The 25,472-nt window shown below is 44.9% G+C and overlaps 2 protein-coding genes across 3 annotated transcripts in view; one reads left to right on the top strand and one right to left on the bottom strand.

Moving 5' to 3' along the window:
• Positions 1-6,377: 6,377 nt before the first annotated feature.
• Positions 6,378-14,319, bottom strand: Cfap276 (cilia and flagella associated protein 276). 2 transcript variants are annotated; one of them, XM_042279732.2, is made up of 5 exons: positions 14,013-14,319; positions 8,517-8,633; positions 7,617-7,732; positions 6,937-7,061; positions 6,378-6,527 (listed from the first exon to the last, which is right to left on the bottom strand). In XM_042279732.2, the coding sequence occupies exons 1-5, from the start codon at positions 14,091-14,093 to the stop codon at positions 6,457-6,459; spliced, it is 510 nt and encodes a 169-aa protein (XP_042135666.1). In that variant the 5' UTR covers positions 14,094-14,319; the 3' UTR covers positions 6,378-6,456. The 2 variants fall into 2 exon arrangements, with proteins under 2 accessions (XP_042135666.1, XP_042135667.1); XM_042279733.2 differs by having other exon boundaries at positions 6,937-7,057.
• Positions 14,320-14,823: 504 nt separating this feature from the next.
• Positions 14,824-25,472, top strand: part of Elapor1 (endosome-lysosome associated apoptosis and autophagy regulator 1) — an 85,409-nt gene continuing 74,760 nt past the window's right edge. The window contains exon 1 of the mRNA XM_006979466.4: positions 14,824-15,352. Within this exon, the coding sequence (XP_006979528.1) occupies positions 15,200-15,352 (153 nt within the window). The 5' untranslated portion in view covers positions 14,824-15,199. The remainder of the gene's footprint in view (positions 15,353-25,472) is intronic.

Raw genomic sequence — 25,472 nt, 5'->3', positions numbered from 1 at the left:
GTGATGGACTACCATGTGGAAGTGTAAGCCAAATAAACCCTTTCCTCCCCAAGTTGCTTTGGCTGTGGTGATTCATCAAACCAATAGAAATCCTAGTACAGCCGGGCGTTGGTGGCGCACGCCTTTAATCCCAGCACTCGGGAGGCAGAGGCAGGCGGATCTCTGTGAGTTCGAGGCCAGCCTGGGCTACCAAGTGAGCTCCAGGAAAGGCGCAAAGCTACACAGAGAAACCCTGTCTCGGAAAACCCAAAAAAAAAAAAAGAAAAAGAAATCCTAGTACAGTTGTGTACATATAATACATTTTGTTTGTTTGTTTTGTTTTTTGAGACAGGATTTCTCTGTGTAGTTTTGGTGCCTGTCCTGGATCTTGCTTTGTAGATCAGGCTGGCCTTGAACTCATAGAGATCCGCCTGGCTCTGCCTCCTGAGTGCTGGGATTAAAGGCGTGTGCCAACGCCGCCCACCCATATAATACATTTTCTGCATCTCACTTGCAAACATTCTACCACTGAGCTATTCCTTTTTATTTTAATTGTGCTGGTATGTGTGCACAAGTGCTCGTGGGCACGTGAAGGCCAGAGGATAGCTGTGGAGGTCATTGCTCCCCAGCGTACAGGCTCCAGGACCAAGCTTAGGCTGCCAGGCTGGGCAGCAAAAACTGTCACCCACTGGAGCATCTCAGCCCATATATGATGTCATCATTTATTCACTGATGGGCATTCAAGTGAATTCCATTTCTTAGCTATTGTGAATACTGCTGCCATAAACATAAGACTGTGGGGGTGCAGATACCTCCTCAAAATACTGACTTCACTTTCATTGATGCAGAACAAGTAGTACACCTGCTGGGTAGATCCTATGGTTTGGTTTGGTTTTGAGACAAGATCTCTCTGCCGAAGGGCTGAAGCAGTCAGTCCTGGCCTGGCATCCCAAGAGTAGCCAGGCCTACAAGCATGCCACCAGTCCTGGCTGGTAGTTGTATTCTTTCTTTTATATTTTTGGAAGTGAATCTATTATAGTCCTGGCTGTTCTGCAGCTCACTACGTAGACCAAGCTGGCCCTGAACTCAGAGATGAGCCTGCCTCTGCCTTCCAAGTGATGGGATTAAAGGTGTGTACTGCCAAATGATCTGATTACAAGCATGCACATTTACTCGCCTAGTTTTTATTGAGTGCTGGGAAAATCCAGGGTTTTATGCATGCTGGACAAAGCACTCCACCAACCGAGCTACATCCCAGACCTTTTACCAGTACTTGCGATCTGTGGTTGTCTCAATCCCATCCTAACTACAGTGGGATGATACCTGATGGTGGACTTGATTTGCACTTCTAAGATGGTTAGTGATATCAATCTTCCATATACCCATCGGCCAATTGCATGCTGCCCTATTACTGCTTTCTATTGCTGTGATAAATTAGTGCTTTCTACTGCTGTGATAAACACCATGACCAAAAGCAGCTTGGGGAGGAGAGGGTTTATCTTACACTTCCAAATCACAGTTCATCACTGAGGAAAGTCACAGCAAGAGCTCAGGCAGAAACCTGACAGTAGGAACTGAAGTAGAGGCCATGGAAGGAGTGCTGTTAGCTTATTTTCCAGGCACGCGTTCAGCTACCTTCCTTAGACCTCCCAGGACCACCTGCCCAGAGGGGGCACTGCCCACAATAGGCTGTGCCTTCCCATATCGATAACCAAGAAAATGCCCTACCAGTCAGGCATGGTGGCCCATGCTTTTAATCCCACTCTCAGAAGGCAGAGTTAGGTGGATCCCTTTGAGTTCGAGGCCAGCCTGGTCTACACAGCAAGTTCCAGGACAGTCAGAGTTCCATGATGGAGACCTGTCTCAAAAAATAAAAAAAGAAGGAATAAAATTCCCTACAGACTTATCTACAGGCCAATCCGATGGAAGCATTTTCTCAGTAGAGGTTCCATCTTTCTAAATGATTCTAGTTTGTGTCAATTTGAGAAGAAATTAAGGAGCACATAGAGGTTTGTTTAATTTTTAAACAGGGTCTCATTCTGTAGCCCTGGCCTAGAACTCATGGAAGTCTGCCTGCCTCTGCCTCCTGAGTGCTGGGGTTAAAGTTGGGTGCCACTACACTGGCTCCCATGTGCTTTCTTAGCAGCTTTCTTTGCTGAGGATCAGTTGGCTGGATGTGGAGGCTTTATTTCTAGGCTTTTTACTCTGCCCCATTGGTCTAGGTATCTTTATGCCAATACATGCTGTTTCTATGGATACCTTTATAGTATACTTTTGTTTTGTTTTTGTTTTTTGAGACAGGGTTTCTCTGTATAGTTTTGGTGCCTGTTCTGGATCTCTCTCTGTAGACCAGGCTGGCCTCAAACTCAAAGGGATCCACCTAACTCTGCCTCCTGAGTGCTGGGATTAAAGGCGTGGGCCACCGCTGCCCAACTATAGTGCATTCTTAATAGAGGTACCATAAACTCAAGATTTGGCTATCGAGGACGTGAGTGCATGTGTACAGGTCCATGTTTGGGTGCATGTGCACATAGATGTGGTGGCCAGAAGCATTGTCCACTCTTTGTTTTTTGTTTTGAGAAGGGTTCTCTGTGTAGTCCTGGCTATCCTGGAACTCACTCTGTAGACCAGGCCTCAAACTCAGAGATCCACCTGCCTCTGCCTTCCAAGTCTTGGAATTAAAGGCATGCACCACCACAACCTGACTTCTTTTGTTTAAAATTTATTTTTATGTGTATGAGTGTTTTGCCTGCATGTATGTCTGTGTATCACATGTATGCATGGTGTCCACGGAGTCCAGGATAGGGTGTCAAATACCCAGGAACTGGAGTTACAACTCTTGCTGCCATGTGGGGGCTGGGAATCAAACTCTGGTCCTTTCTACAAGAGCAGCCACTTGCTCTTAACCACTGGATCATCTCTCCAGCTTTTTGAATGTGAGTTCTTGGGATTGAACTCAGGTCCTTGATTTTGTAAGACAGTTTGCTCCTGAGACATCTCATCCTCACTTGGAGTTTTTGTAGTTACATATGAATCATAGCCTTGTCTTTCCTAGGTCTGTGAAGAATGTTATTAGTGTTTTGAATGGGATTGCATTGACTCTGCAGAACGCTTGGACATTTTAACTGTTGATTCTTCCAATGCATGAACACAAGATGTGTGTCCGTCCTTTGCAATTTCTCTCAGTGTTTATAGTTTTCATTGTAGAGATCATTCACATCATGGTTTAAATTTATGACAAATAGGATTGCTTGCTTGATTTCTTGTTTACATAATTTCCTAATGGTAGACAGAAATGCTACTGTTTTCTTTTTTTTTCCCTGTAATGAGGATTGAACATGCCTTCTACATGCTAGGTAATTGTTCTATCAATGAACTATATCCCTTACTCTTTTTATTTGAGACAAGATCTCATTAAATTTCCCAGGCTAGCCCGAACTCCTGCCCAGGAAAGCTTTGGAATTAAAATTCTTCTGCTTCAACCTCCCGAGTGCCTGGGATTACAAGCCTGGATGTTGATTTTTATCCTGAAACTGAATTGAACTTACTAGCGCTAATAGATTTTGGTGAAATTTTTAGGGCTATCTACCTGTAAGACCATGCCACCTGCACCAGTGACAGTCGGATTTCCTCCCCTCCAGTTCAGATGCTCTTCAGTCCTCCTGGCTTTCTCTGGCTAGGACTTCAGCATCATACTGAATACAAGAGGTGAAAGTGGATGTCCTTGCCTACTCCCAGATCTTAGAGGGAAGGCTTTCACCTGTCTCCCGTTCAGTAACATGCTGGCTGTGGGCTTGTTGGATATGGACTTAATGGTGGCCTCATGTCCTTCTACACCTGATCTCTTTTGTTTTTACCCTGGAAGGATGCTGGATTTTATCAATAACTTTTTCCATCTGATGAGATGATCATATGGGTTTTAACTCTCAGTCTGTTGATGTGCTGTATCGTGTTTATTGTTTTCTACATATTGACCTATCATCCTTGGCCTGAATCTCATGTGATCGCAGTAACAATCCTTTTAATGTGCTGTTGGGTCTGGTTAGTATCTGGTTGAGCTTTGTTGCATTTTTCTTTGTTTTTAATCACTGTTCTGTTGCTGTAAAGAGACGCCATGACCAAGTCAACTTTTTAGAGAAATCTTTTCATTGGAATATTGCTAACGGTTTCAGAGGGTGAGTCCACGACCATCATGGCAGGGAGCATGGCAGCAGGCAGGCAGGCCTGGTGCTGGAGTGTGGCTGAGAGCTTCCATCAGATCCGTAAGTCAGAGGCAGACAGAGACATGAGACCGGCCGGCGAGGGCTTTTGAAACCTCAAAGCCCAATCCCAGGGGTGCACCGCACCTCTTCAACAAGGCCAGACCTCCTAATCCTTTCAAAACAGTCCGCCAGCTGGGAAGCATTCAAATATATGACCCTAGCCAGGGGAGGCAGTGCACACCTTCAACCCAGCCCCTCTTTTTTTTTTTTTTTTTTTGGTTTTTCAAGACAGAGTTTCTCAGTGTAGCTTTGCGCCTTTCCTGGAACTCACTTGGTAGCCCAGGCTGGCCTCGAACTCACCGAGATCCGCCTGCCTCTGCTTCCCGAGTGCTGGGATTAAAGGCGTGTGCCACCACCGCCCGGCTTCAACCCCAGCCCCTCTTATTCAAACCACCATAACGTTAATTACAGATAGAAACTTTATTTTTTCTTTTTAAAAATGTGTGTGTGTGTTTGAGTGTGTTAAGTTGTGTGTGTGTGTGTGTGTGTGTGTGTGTGTGTGTGTGTGTGTGTGTGAGTATATAAATGTATGTGTGTTTTATCTGGTATCAGGCTAATGCTGCCCTGAAAAATAAAATTATGAGAATTCCTTCTTGTTCAAATTTTCAGAATGTTAAGATTTTATTTGAGACAGAGCATCATACCAGAGATATCTCAGGCTATATAGCCAAGGATGACCATAAGTTCCTGATATTCCTTCTTCAGCCTCCCAAGTACAGAAACTTCATATCTGAGGAGACTGGAAGGTTTGAATATAAAGGAAATATGGTAGTTCCCGGAAGAACTTCCCTTTGTGTTTGAATTATAAATGAAGCAATAGTGTCAGACTTAATTAGAAATGGAACTTTATAATACACTATCTTTTTTTGTTTATTTAAAACACTTTTTGAGACATTGTCTATGTAGCCCAGGCTGGCCTTGAACTAGCAATTCCTCTGTCTCTACCTGCTGGGTGCTGGGATTATAGGCACATACCACTGTACAAATCACATAGGACAATATTCAAAAGGTCATTGGGCCATTTTTTGCCCAATCTTTTTGTGACAACAGGTTCTTATGAGTGACTTGTATTATGTGTGTATGTGCATATTTATGTAGATTCATATGCCTCTGTGTGTGCACCCGTGAGACCAGAGGTTGAAGTTGGGTGTCTTCCTTTGTCTCCTGTGTGCCTATTGTTTGTTTGTTTATTTATTTGAGACAGGGTCCTCTGACGTAACCAGGAATTTAGTTGATTCAGCCAGACTGGCTGCCTAGCAAGACCCTGGGACCTTCCTTTCTCCCTGACATGTTCTGGGGATCCAAACCTCAGATCCTTCTCATACCTGCACAGCAAGCAGTTTATCCACTGAGCCATTTCCCCAGCCCCATGACTTGTAAGATTAGAAACCATGTTAACGCATCAAACTTTAGGGACCTTGACATTTCAGCATCAAGTGTTTGAACCATGCTTATGAAAACTGGCGATATATCACCACAGGCAAAGTTAACACAGAAAAGAGAGTTGACTTCCAGGCAGCAGAGAGTCAGAAACTAGAGGATGGCAAGGAGCAGGACCAGGGGAAAGCGGATGACTAAACTCAAGAGATCTAAAATCTATTCTTGCGACTTTAGCAGTTAGCTATGTGGTGCATTTAGTATCGTAGTGATAACTTGCTTATTAAGAGAACAGGTCGGGGGCTGGAGAGATGGCTCAGAGGTTAAGAACACTGACTGCTCTTCCAGAGGTCCTGAGTTCAATTCCCAGCAACCACATGGTGGCTCACAACCATCTGTAATGAGATCTGGTGCCCTCTACTGGCCTGCAGGCATACATGCAGGCAGAACACTGTATATGTAATAAATAAATAAATAAATAAATAAATAAATAAATCTTAAAAAAAAAAAAAAAAGAGAACAGGTCATGTCTACTTCCTGTTTCCCTGACACTTAGAGCAGATGCCACTAATGTGGCTCTGGGTGGCTGTGACTTTACAAACTTGTGAACTAAATACTAGTGTCCCTTCCAAACCGGTGTTCTGTCCTAAATCCTTTTGGCAAAATGACCTTCCAAGTTGCAACAGGACTTGATTCTAGAATCAGGGGGTTTTCTTTTAAGAGCGGTCAAAAGTGCCATGGGCAGCAGACACTCCAGGCTTCATCTTGAACAAACCTATTTAATGAAGAAGGGGCAGCCGGATGTCCCACCATGACGAAATTAACCCAGTTCTCACCACTAGGTGGAGAAGAAGCCACCATCATTTTTTCGGGAGTAACCTCCATTGGTGGCTGCCGTGTGAGGAGACACTGTGGAGAAAAGAGAATGGGGTGAGCTGGAATTTCAGACCCTTTGCCCCCACCCCCTTTTTTGAGTCCTTTAATCAAATGCATTTATTGGTACCGTGAGAAGATTCTTGTAATGATGGGAAATTGGCATACGATGGACTGATGGATGTTAACTAAGATCTTCATTCCCAGATTCATGTCCTATGCCTGCCCTGCTCAAAATGTCACCTAGACAAAATCTGAACAGCTGAACTCCTAGTTCTATTATCAGCATGTCCCCTAGGAGTGCTCCGGTAGGTGACAACTTAATCACTAATTCCCGTCCCCTGTGGTCTCCGATCCTCCTGCCATCAGTCACCCCAAGCCTGGTCCCTGGAGGTTCAGTGATGTGGGAGCACCCCCATGTGCCACCCTGTCTGCTAACCCTCACCTATGGATCCCTGGATGCTGTGGATGGATTCTTTCTTAGGGTTGATCCAGTGTCTGATGATGTTAGCCCGGGAAGTGATGGGGGCCGCAGGGGAGTGGAAACATTCTCCAGGAAACTGGATCTTGCTTTTGGAAAACGTGGGAGGAGAACAGGGGAGAGTGACATCAGCCAGAAAGAAAACATGAGAGGGGAGATGATAGATGATATCATAAGATTTCAAGTCCAAGGCCCTGTGTACCTTCTGGAATTATCATCTTCTTTTTTTTTTTTTTTTTTTTTTTGAGCTGAGGATCGAACCCAGGGCTTTGCGCTTGCTAGGCAAGTGCTCTACCACTGAGCTAAATCCCCAACCACCTTCTGGAATTATCAAAGCATTTGTTTGTTTATTCGGATGGACCTAACTGGATAGATGAACTATCCAGATGAGGATTTCTGCTCATTTTAGAAAATGAAATACATAAATGAGGCCTAAGGATGTTGCTGGGGGTATAGCACTTGCCTGGCATGCATGATATCCTAAGTTTGATCCCCAGCACATTTAAGCCAAAGACAAAAACAAACTATTCTGCCCATAAAACCCCAACTACGTACTTGTTCGTATTGCCACATGTCGTTTTGGCTTATGTCACTGATGGTAGGTGGCATCCTTAGGGCGCAGAGGCTCTGTCTTCAGCACTTACCCATGCTTATCCTGAATGGTCTCCTGGTGCAACAGTATCTCAGTTTTGTTCTTGAATGCCCCAGTGTGGTGGTCATACAAGGCTGCTAAGCGGAAATCCAGATCATCCTTTGGCATCTACAGAGGAACCAGTCCTCCGACAGTTAACTTGGCTGTTTTGTGCCTTAACCCTAGTCAGATTGTATCCAAAAGAGCAGAAACCCACCAGCACCTAACACTGTGTTGTGCATGATGGTGACTTCGTAACTCTTGTCCACAGGAATGATCTCCTGGGGTTAGGCTAAGAGTGCTAAGCTCACTGGTGACATGGAAAAATGGTCTTTGCGTTTGACAAACCTTATCTCATTTATGGTTATATTCTTTTTGTTTATGTTTGTTTTCATTTTTCAAGATAGGGTTTCTCTATATAGCCCTGGCTATCCTAAAACTAATTCCGTAGACCAGGCTGGCCTCAAACTCAGATTGCCCCTGCCTCTGCCTCCCAAGTGCTGGGATTAAAGGTGTTCGCCACTACCACCCAGTTCAACCTTGGATTTACTACAGTGTGTGAGAAGAAATTTGATAAAAATGATTTGGAGCAAGCCTTGTGACTTAATAGGTTGGTTTTGGATTTGGTAAGATCTTGAATTGGAACAAAAGGAAAGATGCTGAGGCATTTCAGACTACCTTAGAAAAGGATATTGATGCCAAGTGTGCTGGCATATGTCCGTGATCCCAGTACTCAGGGAGATTGAGAGTTCTAGGCCAGTTTGGGCTAAATACTAAGTTTGGGGTCAGCTTTGGCTATGTAGCAAGGTTCTATCTAAAAAAAAAAATCAATTAATTAATTAAAATAAAATAGAAGATATTTTTTGAGCCTGAAGTGGATACAAAAAAGAAGTAGTATTTCAATGCTATGTACCTTGGGATCGAAAAAGCAGGCGTCTCGCCTCATGGAGGTAAATGTGGGAGTTGAGTTGAGCCGACTCCAGGGTTCCTGCTGCTGAGCAAGGTGAGTTGGGTTCTTAAACGATGATTTCTGCAAAAGAGAAAAAACATGCAGGACTTGGTTATAGGAGGCCTTGCTGATGCAGCATGGGTCACGTTCATCACCGTGCTCCATCTGAGGCCTTCCTAATGCTTTTGGGCCATGTTCATCACCGTGCTCCATCCCATTTTACTTGAACCTCAGAAGGACAGCCACAAAGAGGAGTGATAGCAGGGGCAGGCCTCTCTAAGCATTCTGAGTGAGAAATGACTGAAATGGACTGGGGACGGGGACACAGGAGAAGCTGGCGGGTCAGGATACTGAGAGGAAAGGAGAGGAGAGGAGAGGAGAGGAGAGGAGAGGAGAGGAGAGGAGAGGAGAGGAGAGGAGAGGAGAGGAGAGGAGAGGAGAGGAGAGGAGAGGAGAGGGCTCGGGGACATATCATCTTTCAGACCAGAAAGATGATATGTTCATGTTTAGAAGCCCCAGGTTTGGAGAAAAGATGAAACTTCTAATTAAGAGAAAACTGGAAGAGCATGGCTTACTGGAGAGCTAGAAACAATTGAGATAGATCAAGTTGTCCATATGCAGAAGTGGTTGAAGCCTGCAGAAAAAGAGCCTGACCAGAAGGGTCTATGGGGACAGTATTTTCACTCCGGCAATGGGAGACAAAGTCAGAAAGTGTGGTGTCTAGGTGAGAAAAATACTGTGCAAGAAAGGATAAGTCATGGAAAGGAATGTCAGAAAGAGCTCAGTGAACACTACTCAGTTCTATAAACACCCCAGACATAAGTGAGAACAACACAAAGTTAGAGTTTCTCGTGTATGAAACTGAGCATTTTCACCACCGTATCCTCAGTTCCGAGCATGCTGACCTAATACACATAAAACTATGCCCTGATCAAACCAATGACTGATTCTAGTAAGCACTACCATCTAGCCTCCTCTCCCTCCATGTAGCAAAGTACTGTGTGACTCAACTCAGTTCAATCTTCGAAGGTTGAACAGTAGGATCAGGCAAATATGTAAAATATGTACACACAGTGCAAACATAGGTTCAGCTATCCCTGCTGTGGCCCTGAGCAGCTCGGCCACTTCCCTCAAAGGCCATGCAAGACTCACCATCTCCTCTACTGGCACAAGGGGATTGCCTTTCACTAAAGTTGAGTGGCAGAGGCAGGCGGATCTTTGTAAATTTGAGGCTAGCCTAGTCTACAGTACGAGTTCCAGGACAGCCAGGGCAACACAGAGAAACCTTGTCTTGAAAAAACCAAAAATAGAAAAAAAGAAAAGAAAAGAAAGAAAACCAACCGTCAGTCACTGAGGCCAGCCTGCGGACCTCCTTCCTTTGGTCACAGGGAGAAGTCCTTCACTCAGAAGGAAGCATCTCTGACCCAGCCCTTCCCTGTTCTTTGGACTTGGACCATTCCCCATGCCCTCATCTGGCCCAAACATCTCTACCATCCTTTTATCAAGGTGTGTCTGACACACTGTCGCCGTCTCCACAGAGCCACACTTCTGCAAGGGTCAACCGCTACTGTCTCCCCTTCTCCACCCTTCAAGTCTCCAATCCTTTGTAGTCTGGCCTCTCTTCCAGTGCCCACTGAAACTGGCCTGGCTCTTGAGCAGCAATCTCTGTGGCTACTAGAAAGATCTTTGCTAGCCATGACCTTATTTGATTCCTGAGATTTCTGGCATTGTAACTCTGAATCCCCACAAATACTTCTCCATCTTATGAGTCCAACTCCTTCTGGTTTAGCTTTGGTCTCTGGCTATTACACCTTCTTTCTCAGCTCAGTCTTTTCTCTGCTTCTGATAGTGTTTGTTTTATTAGCTCCCAGACATACATCTTCAATCCCAACCTCTCAAGCCTGCCTACCACAAAATCATTTAAAGATTTCACAGGCACCACAGAAACATCCACCTGATTGATGCCAACATCTTTCTGCCCCAACCTGTTTCCTTTGGATGCTTCATCTCAGTGATGGTGCCAATTAAGCCCTCAGAAACTCAGGAGTCTATCTTATATTTATCCATTTTCTTTGGCCCATATCGAGTTATCAAATCCCACTGCCCTATCCCTTTCATCCTTCTCAAACATCCATCTTCTCGCCATGACACTGCTGTCCGGTATCCTTCTTCAGGATTGCTGCACCTGTTTCCAAGCTGAGCCATTTCTGCCTCACTCCACTGTACCCAGTCCACTTCTGTGTGTGATTTTTTTAAGAGCCAGAAGAGCCTGCATTCATTGATCACCAATTCTGTGACAGTCTCTGTACATTAGCAAATACAATCTTTTATTTTATTTTATTTTATTTTATTTTTATTTTTATTTTATTTTTTTTTTTGGTTTTTTTGAGACAGGGTTTCTCTGTGTAGCTTTGCGCCTTTCCTGGAACTCACTTAGTAGCCCAGGCTGGCCTCGAACTCACAGAGATCCGCCTGGCTCTGCCTCCCAAGTGCTGGGATTAAAGGCGTGCGCCACCACCGCCCGGCCTATACAATCTTTTATTATTCATCATATTTTTTGTGCCTCCATAAAACTCTGACCGTATTTGTCCCCCGTTATCCTCTCTTGTTCCTTTTCCAAACAGCCCCCTCTCTATTTTCATGTCCCTTTCCCCCCTTGCTGTGTTGGGGATCAAACTCATGCTGGGCAAGCGTTCTACCACGCATCTACTCCAGTCTCATGTCTTTAATCTTTTTTTTTTTTTTAAAGATTTATTTATTTATTATGTATACAGTGTTCTGTCTGCACATATCCCTGCAAGCCAGAAGAGGGCACCAGATCTCATTACAGATGGTTGTGAGCCACCATGTGGTTGCTGGGAATTGAACTCAGGACCTTTGGAAGAACAAGCAGTGCTTTTAACCTCTGAGCCATCTCTCCAGCCCCCATGTCTTTAATCTTAAACTAGATCATGCATATGTCACATCTGCCTTTCTGAATCTGCCTTGTCTTCCTTGTTATGTTGCACCCATCTCCCCGAAACATATCTGTTCTTTATGACTGGACATCACTTGGTCGTGTCTGTCTAGCACTAAAACCGGAAGCTTTTCTGCATCCTGCCTGGTCCTGCAGCCACTTATAAAATAATCACTCAGAGGCTTATATTAATTATAAATGTTTGGCCAATGGTTCAGACTTATTACTAACTAGCTCTTACACTTATATTAACCCATAATTCTTGTCTACATTTAGCCATGTGGCTTGGTACCTTTTCTCAAAATGACAATCTCATTTTGCTTCCTCTGCATCTGGCTGGCTACTCCTGACTCCGCCCTTCCTTCTTCCCAGCATTCTCAGTTTGGCTTTCCCACCTAACTTCCTACCCAGCTACCAATGAATCAGTGTTTTATTAAACCAAGTGACAAATCTTTACAATGTGCAAGAGCATTATCCCACAACATTTTCCCAAATACCTGGCAGCTGCTTCTTAAATAATTGACTCAGAGGCTTAATATTATTTAAGAAGGGGCTGCCGGGTATTTGGGAACAGGCAGGCAGGAGAGAAACTTCCACCTACATATCACAATTTCTTTATCTATTCATGTGGACAGTACCTAGACTGGTTCTTTAACTTGGGTATTGTGAATATCAGTGTCATAGTAAATGTGCACAGGCCACTATTTGTTGATTCAGTTCCTTTAGGTGTCTGGGAGTATCACAGCAAACTGTCTTGAGACTCTAAATTTTGCTTTTGATATGACTACACTCTATTCACATAATAATCAAGGATGTAACAAAAGTACATGTCTATCAACAATGACATATTTACAACTAACTCGTGGAGCTGAGCACATGATACTCTAAAGACCAGTCCTATAAATGTTAATGGCATACCCCCCATCGATGAAGTTTACCCACATAGGCCACCAGTTTTGTTTTTTAGGACAGTGTCTCATATAATCTAGGCTGGTTTTGAACTTGCTATGTAGCTGAGGCTGTAGGCCCTTCATTTTGCTTATACTCATTTAACACACGTTTACTGAAGGGCATGCACATAACTGTGTATGATTCCTAACATACACTGATCGTGACACTCCAGTGCTTGAAATCCCACGATTCTGTTCCCAGCACTTCCAGGCTGATTTCTAGCCTGCTAACACAATGCTCACAACGCTCAGCCACCAAGGTCTGGTCTCTCAAACCCATCACCCTATGTCTTCTATTTCACACCAACATTTAGCTTGTCTGGATTTTCAGTTCCCCGGGCCACTCTGTCTCTCCTTCCCAGGCATATGCACACCTACTGCTTCTTTTCCTGAGCATCTGATTTTTTTCTTTTTACAAATACACACACACACACACACACACACACACACACACACACACACACACACCTTTCATCTGTCCCAGCTAACTCATCTAGACACACTCACCTCTGAGAAACCCTCCTTCAGGTTCCTATTCTCAGGACATCCCACCTGTGACTCCTTCACAATACATGCGCCACTGCGGGTCGCACATTTTTGTGTTTGTTTGCTTTTGTGTTTGGAAACAGGTTCTCATAGCTCAGGCAGGCTTAGAATTCCTGGTTCTTCTGCCTTGACCTCCCAAGTGCTGGGATTACAGGCATATGCTTGGCTTGTCTACACATTTTTACTGATGCTTCCTTACTAAGCTAACTGGACATTAACTATATCTAATTTTAGACTATGTGCCCTCAGTGTTTAGCAGAGTGTCTGGCATATAAATAACAAATATAGACTGAAAGGAAGTGCTTTCATATTGTTATCAAGCTCAGATTACCACTTAATTCACTTTATTGTGCACCTCTTCAAATATCCCAAATACTTATACTAGCATGGTTTGTATCTCCAGAGCACTGAACACAAATTAAACACACACATAGACAGATGCGTTCCTGCATCAACCAGAGGACAGAGGTATCATGAAAGCTTGCTTGAAGTATGACCTAGTGTCTTTCAGAGCATTCTTTTCTCTGAAAAGTCCACATCTCATCTGTCTTTGGAGTACAGATTTCAAAACAAGAAAAAAATGGTAGCCGGGCGGTGGTGGCATACACCTTTAATCCCAGCACTTGGGAGGCAGAGGCAGGCAGATCTCTGTGAGTTCGAGGCCAGCCTGGGCTACCGAGTAAGTTCCAGGAAAGGCTCCAAAGCTACACAGAGAAACCCTGTCTAGAAAAAAAGCAAAACAAACAATCATAAAAGCCAAAAAAGAGAAAAAAATAGTAACTTGGTGGAACCCGGCTTTCCCATCACTTATATTATCGGACCTTATTCTACAGTAGAGTTCATTTCCCTCTGCTCAAAACCACTTCTGAAACGTTAGCAGACCCAAACAGCAGGCCAAGGAGACAGGCAGAAAACAGTTTTCTCTGGCATTCGGTGGTCTCACCAGAGTTAGGGTACCGGGAGTCTCCTGGAGACCCCACTGGGAATTTGCTGAGGAAACTTCAGTACCTTAGAAGCCCGCAGACTTCCCAAGTGTGAGTCTTCTTCACTTAAGGTAGGGTGCGAGAACGATTCCTGAGAGTGAGGCATACTTAAAGGCCCAAAGATGCTGGCTTAGTCCCAGGAGATTAGCGCAGCCAAAGCACGGACCTGTCTCGTACAGGATCCCCGGTCCCAATTGTTTGGAACGCCCAGTTTTTGGTTGCCAGGCAACTACCCCTCCATTTATGACAGAGATATATTTCCTTCGAGAGATGCGCCACCTGGCGGTTCAACTCAGAAGGCTCCTTGGGAGGAGGCTGTTGTGAATGCCGAGGAAAGGAGACCTGGATGTGTTCTCTGGAGCCCTAGGTGGAAAACGCTGGCCTCCCAACAGCTTGGGAGCCCCGCAAAAGCTGACGAAGGAAGTCCTTTAGGATGACCCAGAGGTTTCCTTCTCACCCTCACCTAAAAGAAAGCTTCTCCATTTTCAAAGCAATGAGAGTCCGAGAATGTCAAAACCCCCAAGATCTGACGTGTCCTGACTGGAAAAGGGTCGGTTAGGTCACTCTCCTTGCTGTTTAACTATGCAGACGTCAGGGTTGCTCATCGACCCGGCTGTAAAAACATGGATGGATTTGGCGGGGTGGGAGGATGGAAGTAGCTTTTGCAGTTAGTGCTGGGGCCACTCTAGGAGACGATCCCTCGAAGGTAGTGATGACGTATGTCTTCCCTTTATCATTTCACATGCCACGTTTACAAAATAAGAGATGATTAGAAATGACCTCTGGCCAGGAAGAGCAATAGGGGCGAAATGAACTGCCGCGGATGCTTGGAGGGTTCTTCTACCGCGTGCTTTACGTAAGCCTGTTGGGTTAGTTGCAAACCCTGGCGCGCGAACTCCCACGCCGCGCGCCAGCGGTGGCGGCTGCCATGGAGACCGGCAGGTGAGCGGCAGAGGCCCGCGTGGTCCCTGCCCCACCCGCGCTGAGCGAAGAGGATGCGGTTGTCAAGGCGACGTGGATAGGAGGAGGAAAGGACCGAGGGAGGAGGAAGGATGGGCGGCCTTGGCGTAGCCGCAGGGAGGTGACTGAAGCGAGTCCAGCCCCTTGCATCCTCCCCCTGTGTACCTCCCTCCTCTTTTTTTCCTCCTTCTGCCAGCATAAGCAGCTACCGCAGCACCTGAGCCGCTACAGCCGCTGGCTCAGGACAGCGCTATGGCTGAGCCTGGTCTCAACCCTCATCCCTCTGCCGGAGGCGGAGGAAGAACTGAAAGGCGCACATCTCGGCTTATGTGGCTGCTGCTCTGGGCTGGGACCACCGTCCAGGTGACCCTAGGAGCCGGACCCGAGCTTCACGCCTGCAAAGAGGTACTGTCCACTCCACCCCCTTGACCTGATCTCACTTTGGTCAAAAAAAGCTTCGCTCCAGATGGAGACCTTAGGGATCCAGGCATAGTTTCAGGGGCCACAGAGTTCAAATTTCTCTAGGGATGAGAAGTAGGGATTGGGGGGAGGGAAGCAGGTTGGCGTTGTCATGGGGGAGGCCAGCCCATTGGAGGACTCCCAAAATAGATCACCCTCACAAGCTCTCAGCTCTGGCTCAGCAAGTAAGGTCCGAAGGAGTCGTCCCCAGAAAGAAAGAGAAAGAAGACAGGAGTTGCTTTCCAGATGGGATGAAATTACCTAAAAAGTGGTCGATAACGCTGAGAGGCCAAACAGAAAGAGGAAAGGGTGAGAGGAAAGTTGGGGAAAGGCAGGAGACGAGTCGGGAGCCTTGAGGTTTGAGGGTGGGAAGCTGGGGAGAGCGCCTTCTGGTGTTAACACCCAATTGCCCTCCAGTTGCCGACAGTGATCCTGCTCTTCCTGTTCCCCTGCACGCTTTGCTCAGTGTTTGGCATGTCCCACCTTTGAGTTCTTTAACGTGTTTTCTCCCACTCTCTCTGCTGAACTTCTGCTAACATATGCCATAAGTCTTTTTCAAGGTGTCTCGAAAACGTTAGCAAATAATTCAGACAGTAGATCGTGAATGTCTTCTAACAAAAAAAAATGCTTTTTTGAAATTTGTTTTTTTTTCGGGGGGGATATGACATTAGGAATAGCAAAATTCAATGGTTTCTATATTAGTGAAATAATATTTGGTTTGTGCTCTAAGTGACTTAAAAACATATGGTAGAGGCAACAATAAAATATTTACAAGAGCTATATCGGGGAAGGCAGAATAAAATTTATCTATGCAAAATGTAAGAGATTTGAAAACATGTTAAAAGACTAACATTGTAGGAGTAATGCTAAATGTCAAACCAGGCTAAAGTTTTGAGGGGTTAAAACAGTCCTTTTAAGTCACCAGTGTTAATTAACAATGCTGATTCAGTTCCTTGAGGAGTACTAGTAGTATGTCGAGGTTCTAAGCACTAGCCTGTCTACAATATAACACATCATGAACGAACCAAGGGGATTTTTACACGAATAAAGTTTGACTTCAAAGATTCATTAATATTCAAAGTAACCCATCGGGATGGAGAGATGGCTCAGTGGTCAAGAGAACTTGCTGCTTTTGTAGAGGATCTGGGTTTGGTTTCCAGCAACCACACGGTCATCTCTTAATTCCAGTTCCAGAGGATGTGACACTCTCTCTTGGTCTCTGAGGGCCCTGCTTGCATACGGTACACTCATAACATAAAATAAAAATATTTTTTTAAAAAAATGAAGTGACCCAGGGCTGGGATGTAATTACAAGGGTTATTTTAACCTCTCAAACCCTAGCTAGGTTTGACATTTAGCCCTCCTCTCCAGTGCTAGACTTTTGACATGTTTTCAAACCTCTCACGTTTTGCATAGTTTATAGAGTGCTTGTCTAGAGTACACGAAGCCCTTGGTTTGATTCTCCAACACTGAATAAACAAGGCATGGAAGCCCATGTCTGTAATCTCAGCACTTGAGGGGTAGGGGCAGTGGGATCAGAAATTCAAGTTTATCCTCAGCTACATAGTGAGAGACAGGCTCCAGAGAGTCATCCTCTGGCCTTCATTTGGGACGTGTATGCTCATATTAATACACATGTCATCAATATACACATTCCATACTGGGGGAAACAGCAGTAACTGGAAAGTGACCCCAGGCAGTGGGCTTTTTAGAACATTTACTTGTCCCAATTATTATACCCTGGCTCTGGCCGTCTACATATTTACCAAGCCGCTTCATGATAGATTTTAAAAATAACCAAGAACATGATGATCTTCCCAGTGACATTGGTTCACTGGCCTTGGTGGCCTGTGGTCTAATTCCCTTGCCTAAGAATTAAACACTGATATTTCCTTTGTGGAAATTAAGAATTCTACCATTCAATAGCAGATTATCATTAAGACCTTTGTCCACTATGGGCCATATGAGACACTGAAGGTTTTGAACACTTACACCATCTTGGTTGAGAGGGAGGGACGAATATCAGCTTAAGAACTCTACTTTGTGAGCAAATGTTGCCTTTAGACCTATTTAAACAAGGAATGTTTGCCTAAGATGGAGTGAGCTGAAGGCAGTGGATAGGTGTCCAACATTCCACAGTTTGGGAGTTGTGGAATAGACAGTCTGATAACACCAACGTCAGAGAAGACTGTCTTGAGGACGGAAAGAAAAAAAAATACACCTCAAATACAAAATAGAATTACTTCATCCCTGCTTCTTGGCTCAGATGCTTTAGTTAGATCCACCCCTCTGGCCAGGATGAACTGGCTTTGGAGGCATGCTCATTGGCCGTGGGCATCAGCTGCCCTTGAGCGAACGGCCTCTAAACACCCTCGACTCTAAAATGATGAGGAAGACGGGAATGAGTCCATTACTATGGAGTTCTTCATGAGGCAATATGAACTGATCCAACTAGTTTGGGGGTTTCCAACACTAAAGGGTGAAAGTCCAGCTCAAGGGAGACTCACCCTTCTCCGTTCTTGATTATCATATGAATGTCTCAAGAGCCTCTTATCAAGCCAGGGCAGTAATGCTGTCTGTCACAGGCTCTCTAGAGAAGCTGAAGCAGGAAGAGGGGAGACTTGGCTTGAGGTTCTCTTGAGGTGGCATGGTGCTGGGAGTGCAAGACGCTGGCTGTGTGCCCGGGGTTTGGCACGCCTGTCACAGGTTTACGACAATCGGGGTCACCGGTGGAACAAAACATCCTGGGTGATGTTTGTCCACATGAATCACTTCTTTAGCCCTGTGCCGGCCCAGGCTAAGTGCTGACTGAGAGCCAAACATTTTTTTTTTTTTTCCATAGTGCAACAAATCTAAATCAAAGGAGAGGGGCAGAAAACTGCCTTTGACATGATCTGCCTAGTCCTGAGGCTGCTGTGCTAATTGCTCCCAGAGGGACCCAATCCATACCGAAAGGCCCAGGGGGTCCTAGGAATCTGGCAGACACCAAATGGAATAAAATTTGTTGAGTGAGTGACGTCTGTGCCATTTAGTAAGGAATCAAGATCATTAATCCCCCCGACAGCTTCAGATTCCTGTCCTGTAAAACGAAGGGAGTCGTATCTCTCTCACAGGGCTGCCGTGAGGACTGAACTGAACTAGACAGCACATGTCAAATACCTAGTATGTACCCCCGGGATATCGTGGGCCCTCAAGAAACACTGGAGGCAAACACGGCATGCACACAAATAATAACATGTAAACATTGACCTAAGGCTAACGTGTGGTCAGCAGGAGCGGTGAAAGAGAGGTGAGTGGACAAGACCCTCACCAGAACCATTGGCGCTTGGCCTGCCTCTGGAGTAACCAATTGCACTCGCAGGCAGACGTGGAGGCTGGGTGATTTCTAGATGGAGGGAGGAGCCTGAGGAAAGTGGAACAGATGGAAGAATTGCAAGTAGACCAGTTGGCTGAAACAGGGATCGATGTGGGGCTGGTAGGCAATAAGATCAGAATGTTAGAAACCAAATAGAAAACCCATTAGGATTTCTGGCCAGGATAATAGCCTGCTCAGGGGAATAAGCATGGATATGGTTGAGGGTTAGGGCTGTATTTCACTTGCCGGAGTGTTTGCCTGACTTCAAAAAGTCCTAGGTTTTGTTTTTATGTTCAAGCTATCTGTGTATTATTTCTCCTGTAGTTGTACATAAAATGCTTTTATGTTTAAAAAAGGACAAATACTATAGAATTGTATTACATGAAATATATAGAATATACAAATTCATAGAGACAGAAAGATTAGATGTTGTCTCAAGATGGAGAAGAAAGGAATACAGAGCAATGATTTCCCAAACACAGAATTTCTGTTTTGTGTGATGGAAAAGCCCCACAAACAGACAGTAGTATCTGGACATAATATCATGAATGTAATAAATAAAATACAATTAATGTAATTAATGAATATTATAAATATAGTTATTGAATACTGTGAATGTAATCAATGAATACCACAAATGTAATAAATATCATGAGTGTAATTAATGAATATCATGATTGTAATTAACATCTTGATTGTAATTCATGCCACTGAATTGTGAACTTAAAAATGGTTATAATTGCAAATATTATGTTCATTTAAAAAAATAAGGTGGAATGTAATCACCACACATTATATGTGTGTATGAAATTGAAGACAGCGATGTTCTAAAATAGAAAGTGGTGATGATGTCATGGGCCTATGAGGATGCTGGACTAAAGTCTATCAAATTATGCAAACAGGCAAACTGTATACTATGTGAATTATTTGTCAATAAAGATTTTATAAAACGTAAAAAAAAAAAAAAATAAAAAAGGCCTAGGTTTGCCGGGCAGTGGTGGCACATGCCTTTAATCCGAGCACTCAGGAGGCAGAGCCAGGTGGATCTCTGTGAGTTCGAGGCCAGCCTGGGCTACAGAGTGAGTAGTTCCAGGAAAAGCTCCAAAGCTACACAGAGAAACCTTGTCTCAAAGAACCAAAAACAAAAACAAAAATAAAAAAAGCCCTAGGTTCAAACCCTAACATTATATAGACCAGGCATAGTGGCTCCTACACTCTTGTAATTCATTTTTTTAAAAAACATGTGTGTTTTTGTGTGTCTGTGTGGGTGTGTAAGTACAGGTTCCCTTAGAGGCTGGGAGTGTCAGAGCCCCTGGAGCTGGAGTTATAGGGTATTCCTGTGAACTGAGCTTGAGTCCTCTGTAAGAGCAGAATGTACCCTTATCCAACGAGCCACCTCCCCAGTGCCAGCCCCTCCTGTCATTCTTAACACTCTGGAGGCGGAGAGGGGAGGAATTCAAGGTTATCCTGGGCTACACAGAAAATTCAAGACCAACCTGGGCTCCCTGAGACCTTGTTTAGAAAATAAAAGGAAGAAGAAAGAAAGAGAGAGAGAGAGAGAGAGAAAAAAGAAGGCGAAAAAAGGAAACGAGAAGAACGTGGTTGAGTTGGATAAAAGCTCAGTGCAGCCTGGCGGTGGTGGCGGCGGCGCACGCCTTTAATCCCAGCACTTGGGAGGCAGAGGCAGGTGGATGTCTGTGAGTTCGAGGCCAGCCTGGTCTACAAAGTGAGTTCCAGGAAAGGCGCAAAGCTACACAGAGAAACCCTGTTTCAAAAAAAAACCAAAAAAAAAAAAAAAAAAAAAGCCCAGTGCAGGAAGCAAAGTGAGGAAGCCAGTTCAGGGTTTACCTGAGTTATTGAAGGGACAGTGCTGGGTCAGTGTCAGTGTGATAAATGCAAAGGCCTAAAGAGGACAGACAGGCTGAAGGGAGAAACTGGAGGGTGTAAATGGTCGAAGGTGTAGGCTACTGCTGAAGGGGTAAGTGCAATATTTTTTTTTGTCAGGATTTTAGCGTAAGGGAATGGTTGGTAGTGGTTGCTAGCCGAACTGCAGAAAGAAGACAGCCTTGGTGAGCAGGGCGACTGGTCCTTTTCCTCAGTGCCCGGTTCCTAATCAGCTTCTATAGGGTTGAGTCTAGGGTCTTCACCACATTACTGCCCAGTAGGATTGAAGCGCCTGAGCTTTTATCTTTTCTCCTGGAGGCTAGAGCTCCGCAGGGCGGGGGGCAGATCTACAGAGTACCCAGCACCTCGGAGCTTTCAGGAAGTATTCCACAACAGTGGAAATGAGTGAACATGACTCCTGTGGCCCTCGATGGTAACACAGGCCTTTAGTCCCAGCACACTGGGGAGGCAGAGGCAGGTGGATCTCTGTGAGTTCGAGGGCAGCCTGGTCTACAGAGCTAGTTCCAGGATGGCCAGAGCTACATAGTGAGACCCTGTCTGGAAAAACAAAACAAAACAAAACAAACAAACAAACAAACAAACAAAAACCAAAAAAAATGAAGAAAGCAAATGAGTCTTGAGGTTAGGAGCCACTGAGTCTGGATGTTTAGAGCACCTGCCACTAGTGACCAATGGAAGAATATTATCAGGGACTAAGGAACAGTATTTTGTTAGGATCTGGACATTTAAGAATCAATTTTGTGATTTGCCTGACTCAAATCAAACTAGAATAATAATTATCAGACTTATTTAAGACATTTAAAAAGTGGTACATCTCATGGGCACCTAACTTGGAATACACAGCCAAGAAGGAGGGAAGATAATAATAATAATAATGTACCTGGAGTCCCATCACTAAAACTACCATCCTTGTGTGTCCCTGTGAGGGAGACAGAACGGTGGCATGGAGTGTGAGGTGTGGATCAAGCTCGGTTCAACTTCCCAGCTCTTCCACTCGTAGCTAGGAGGTTATTTGATCTCCTCATGCTTCAGCTACTTCTCTTAGATATGAGGATGTTGGGAGCCAGGGACACAGTTCGGTATAGGACACTTGTCTGGCTGTGTGAGACCCTATACGTGTGAGGTGCTTAAGACAATTGTTTGCATAGTAAGTATTCAATAAATGTTAATGGGTACAGCCATGTTTTAGAGAAAGTAGAATCAGCACGGTCCTATAGTAATAAAAAATTTGTTAAGAGCCAGGGCTGGAGAGAGGGCTCAGCAGTTAAGAGTGCTGGCTGCTCTTCCAGAGGACTAGGGTTCAATTCCTAGCACCCACATGGTGGCTCACAACCATCTGTAACTCTAGTTGAAGGAGATCTAATGCCCTCTTCTGGCCTCCACAGGCACTGGGAACACACTTGATTCACAGACATACATGAAGGCAAAATGCCCATACACAGGAAAATAAAATAAAATCAAAATCACTAAGGACCTAAGGGTGATAGAAGTGGGTTGAATTGAAAGCTGAGTGTGGTGTCACACATCTTCAGTCCTGGGAAGCAGAGACAGGAGGATTACAGAAAGTTTGAGACCCTGCCCCCAAGCCAAAAAAGCAATGAGTGTGGTGGTATGTGGGTAACCCCAGTATGCGGGACAGAAGGGCTGCCTCAAGTTCCAAATGAGCCTGGGCCACATCGGGAGTCTCAGGGCACCTTGGCTACAGAGTTCAACCCTATCTGAAAACAGAACAAGCACATATAGAAAATCAGGAGAGGGAAATAGATGTGAAAGGTGTTCTGGGGAGAGTTGTCGGAGCTTGGCAGAGTCAGGACGACACAGAGAGTCAGGAGAGTCTGGGGCTATAGTCCTCTACTCGGGGGCCACCAGCTATGGGAGGCGACTGGCCACAGTATGTCTAGGACCCTGAGGAAGGAGATGATTAATTTTATTTCATTTTAATTAAGTGAAAGTTAAAATAGATATTCAACTACTGTAAAACTTTTAAACTTAGTTTAGAATAACTTGGGTAAATGAATGTATTTTCTTAACTGCGATTTTTATAACATTCAAAACAGAGATAAAAAAATTTCTGATGCGGATTTGGTGCTGAATTGAGCTATATTTTGATTTGTTAATTTATTTATTATTATTATTTTGTTGTTGTTTTTTTGAGACAAGGTCTCACTATATAGCTCTGGAACTCACTCTGTAGACCAGGCTGGCCGGAACTCACAGGGATCCACATACCTCTGCCTCTGGGATTAACGGTGTGTGCCTCTACACCCGGCCGTGCTGTATTTTAGCAAGACAGTGTTTCTCTAGCAAGACAGCTCTGGCTGTCCTAGAACTCACTTCGTAGACCAGCCTGGCAATGAGCTATATTTTTATACCTGTCAAATTTGAAGACTGAATATAAGAAGAGTATCTCAATAATTTATAATGACTCTAAACTTGTATGATCTAGATAGTATCTAAATATAGCTTATTATTAAAATGAATTTCACCTTTTTCATTTCTTTTTACATTTCTGAGAGAAAGTAAGAATCCTGTGGGAGACTCACATTCCTACGGGAGTTTGCTGGCCTGGAGGTAGCAGGTCGTGTGCGCGGTCTCAGGCTCTTCTCCCACAATAGCCACATAACCGAGGGTCACCTCCGGCCTTCAGCTCTTTGTCGGGAAGATGGGAGGAACTTGCTTCTTTTCACAATTGCTGGGAGGATTAAGCAAGATAATTTGCAGAAAGTGTTTGGCAAAAGGTGCTGTATGTCCACAAACGTGCTTGTTAGTCATTTATGAGCTACCTTTAACGGACTTTAGAGGACCATGAGATTGTCCTATGTGCCATTGGTGACGAACTGGAGGAGCTTGCCTGGCCAGTCTCTAACGCCAAATTCTCACCATGACTGTCCCTGCTGCCTCCTAACGCAAGCCAGCAGTTTCTCCTCACTCTGGAGCACTCATTCCTCTCCTCCGCCGAATCCCTTATTTATTTATTTTTAGACAGTGTTGCTGTGTGGCCCAGGCTATTTTCAGAACTCAGCATGCTCATGTTAGCGTCCCCAGGGCTAGAGTTGGGCATGTAGCACCATATCCAACCCAAAGAGTGCGCGTCAGCTTCCAAGTGTATTATCATTTCTCTTACTTAAAAACTAAAAAGAAAAATAACTGTACAATGAATATACACTGATAAACATTTAATCAAGGGAATGGAGAAATGGCTCAGAGGTTAAGAACATTGACAGCTCTTCCAGAGGGTCTGGGTTCAATTCCCAGCACCCACATGGCAGCTCACAACCTTCTATAACTCCAGTCCTAGAGGACCTGATACCCTCTTCTGGCCTTCATGGGCACTGCATGCGAGTGGTGTAGAGACCTATATACAGGCAAAACACCCTTACACATAAAAAGAAGTAATAGAAATTTAAAGGTCTGGCAGTGGTGGCGCACACCTTTAATCCCAGCACTCAGGAGGCAGAGGCAGGAGGATCCCCGTGTATGACTGAGGTCAGCTGGGGGTTGTAAGCTTACTAATCTAGGATGCCTCGTCCAGATGTTCGACAGGTGGCAGGCTGTTAGTGGTTCCTGTGTGCCTTACCTTGTTTCTCATTTTCAGTAGCCTAGCTCAGATTGGCTTATACTATGGTCTCAGAGTTCCAGGCAGTGAGAAAGCATGTGTGTGGCTTATACCCAAACAAACACACATAAATAAAATAAATTTGAAAGTGATTTTTTTTTAATGACCAAAAGCAACTTGGGAGGAAAGGGTTTATTTTAACCTATAGGTTATGGCTCACCATCAAGAGAAACCGAGACAGGAATTCAAGGCAGGAGGAACTGAAAGGAGCAGAAACCATGGAGGAACGCTCCTTCCTCTCTGGCTCTTTCAGCCTGCTTTCTTACGCAACCCAAGACCACCTGCCCAGAGGTAGCACCAGCCGCAGTGGGCTGAGCGTTCCCACATCCATCACTAATCAAGAAAATGTCCCACAGACACGTCCACAAGCCAGTTTTTGTTTTTTTTTTCCTGGAGCTGAGGACCGAACCCAGGGCCTTGCGCTTGCTAGGCAAGCGCTCTACCACTGAGCTAACTCCCCAACCCCCCCACAAGCCAGTGTTATGGAGGCAGTGTCTCAGGGGAGCTTCCCAGGTGACTCTAGTTTGTGGCGAGTGACAGCAGCTAACTACACAGTAGCCTGGGTTGACCGGGAACTGGCAACCCTCCTTCCGGTTTCACTCATCGAGGTCAAATCCGAAATGAACATCGTACACACATAGTTTAGCTGTTCGCTCCATTGCCGCTCAGTGAACTCAGCCCCCGTCTCTCCTCCCCTCACGTTCCCTTACTTTCTTTTGTGAGGCCAGGGTTCACTGGATAGCCCAGGCTAGCCTCAAACTGCTCATCTCCTGCCGCGACCTCCAAGCGCTGGGGCTGCTACAGGTGGGAACCACCACGCCCAGTGTGGCATTTCCTGAACTCTTAAATGATGTTTCTAGAAGTGGGGATTCCCTAGTCAAAGGGTGGATTATATAGTTGATGTTGCTCAAGAGTCCTCAGTTTCTCTTTTGGAGAAATTACGTAAATTTGATTTCCCATTAAACGTGGATAGCCTCATCTCTTCTAAAGTTGGTGTTTATTAATGAAAAAATGTGAGATTTAATTCAGGCTGGGGGGTTGTTAACACTTACTTTCTCACTATAAAAGTAATCCACACCCAGAAGGTGGCATGGGATCCCCTGGAACTGGAGTTGCAGGTGGTTGCGAGCCACTGTGTGGGTGCTGGCACTGAACCCGGCCACCACTGTGTGGGTGCTGGAGCTGAACCC

The sequence above is a fragment of the Peromyscus maniculatus genome, chromosome 6, assembly GCF_049852395.1.
Source record: "Peromyscus maniculatus bairdii isolate BWxNUB_F1_BW_parent chromosome 6, HU_Pman_BW_mat_3.1, whole genome shotgun sequence".
In the NCBI taxonomy this organism is placed as follows: Eukaryota; Metazoa; Chordata; class Mammalia; order Rodentia; family Cricetidae; genus Peromyscus; species Peromyscus maniculatus.
The sequence above is the reverse complement of the archived record's forward strand: the minus strand, read 5'-3'. Positions and strand labels throughout refer to the sequence as shown.

Bases quoted from the DNA above. Each gene is read 5' to 3' on its own strand.
- Cfap276 (XM_042279732.2), bottom strand. From the start codon at position 14,093: ATGCCTCACTCTCAGGAATCGTTCTCGCACCCTACCTTAAGTGAAGAA. The intron at 7,733-8,516 runs GTACATAGCATT...GTTCCTCTGTAG, and splicing joins CCTGCTTTTTCGATCCCAAG to ATGCCAAAGGATGATCTGGA. The intron at 7,062-7,616 runs GTAAGTGCTGAA...GTTTTCCAAAAG, and splicing joins ACCATTCAGGATAAGCATGG to CAAGATCCAGTTTCCTGGAG.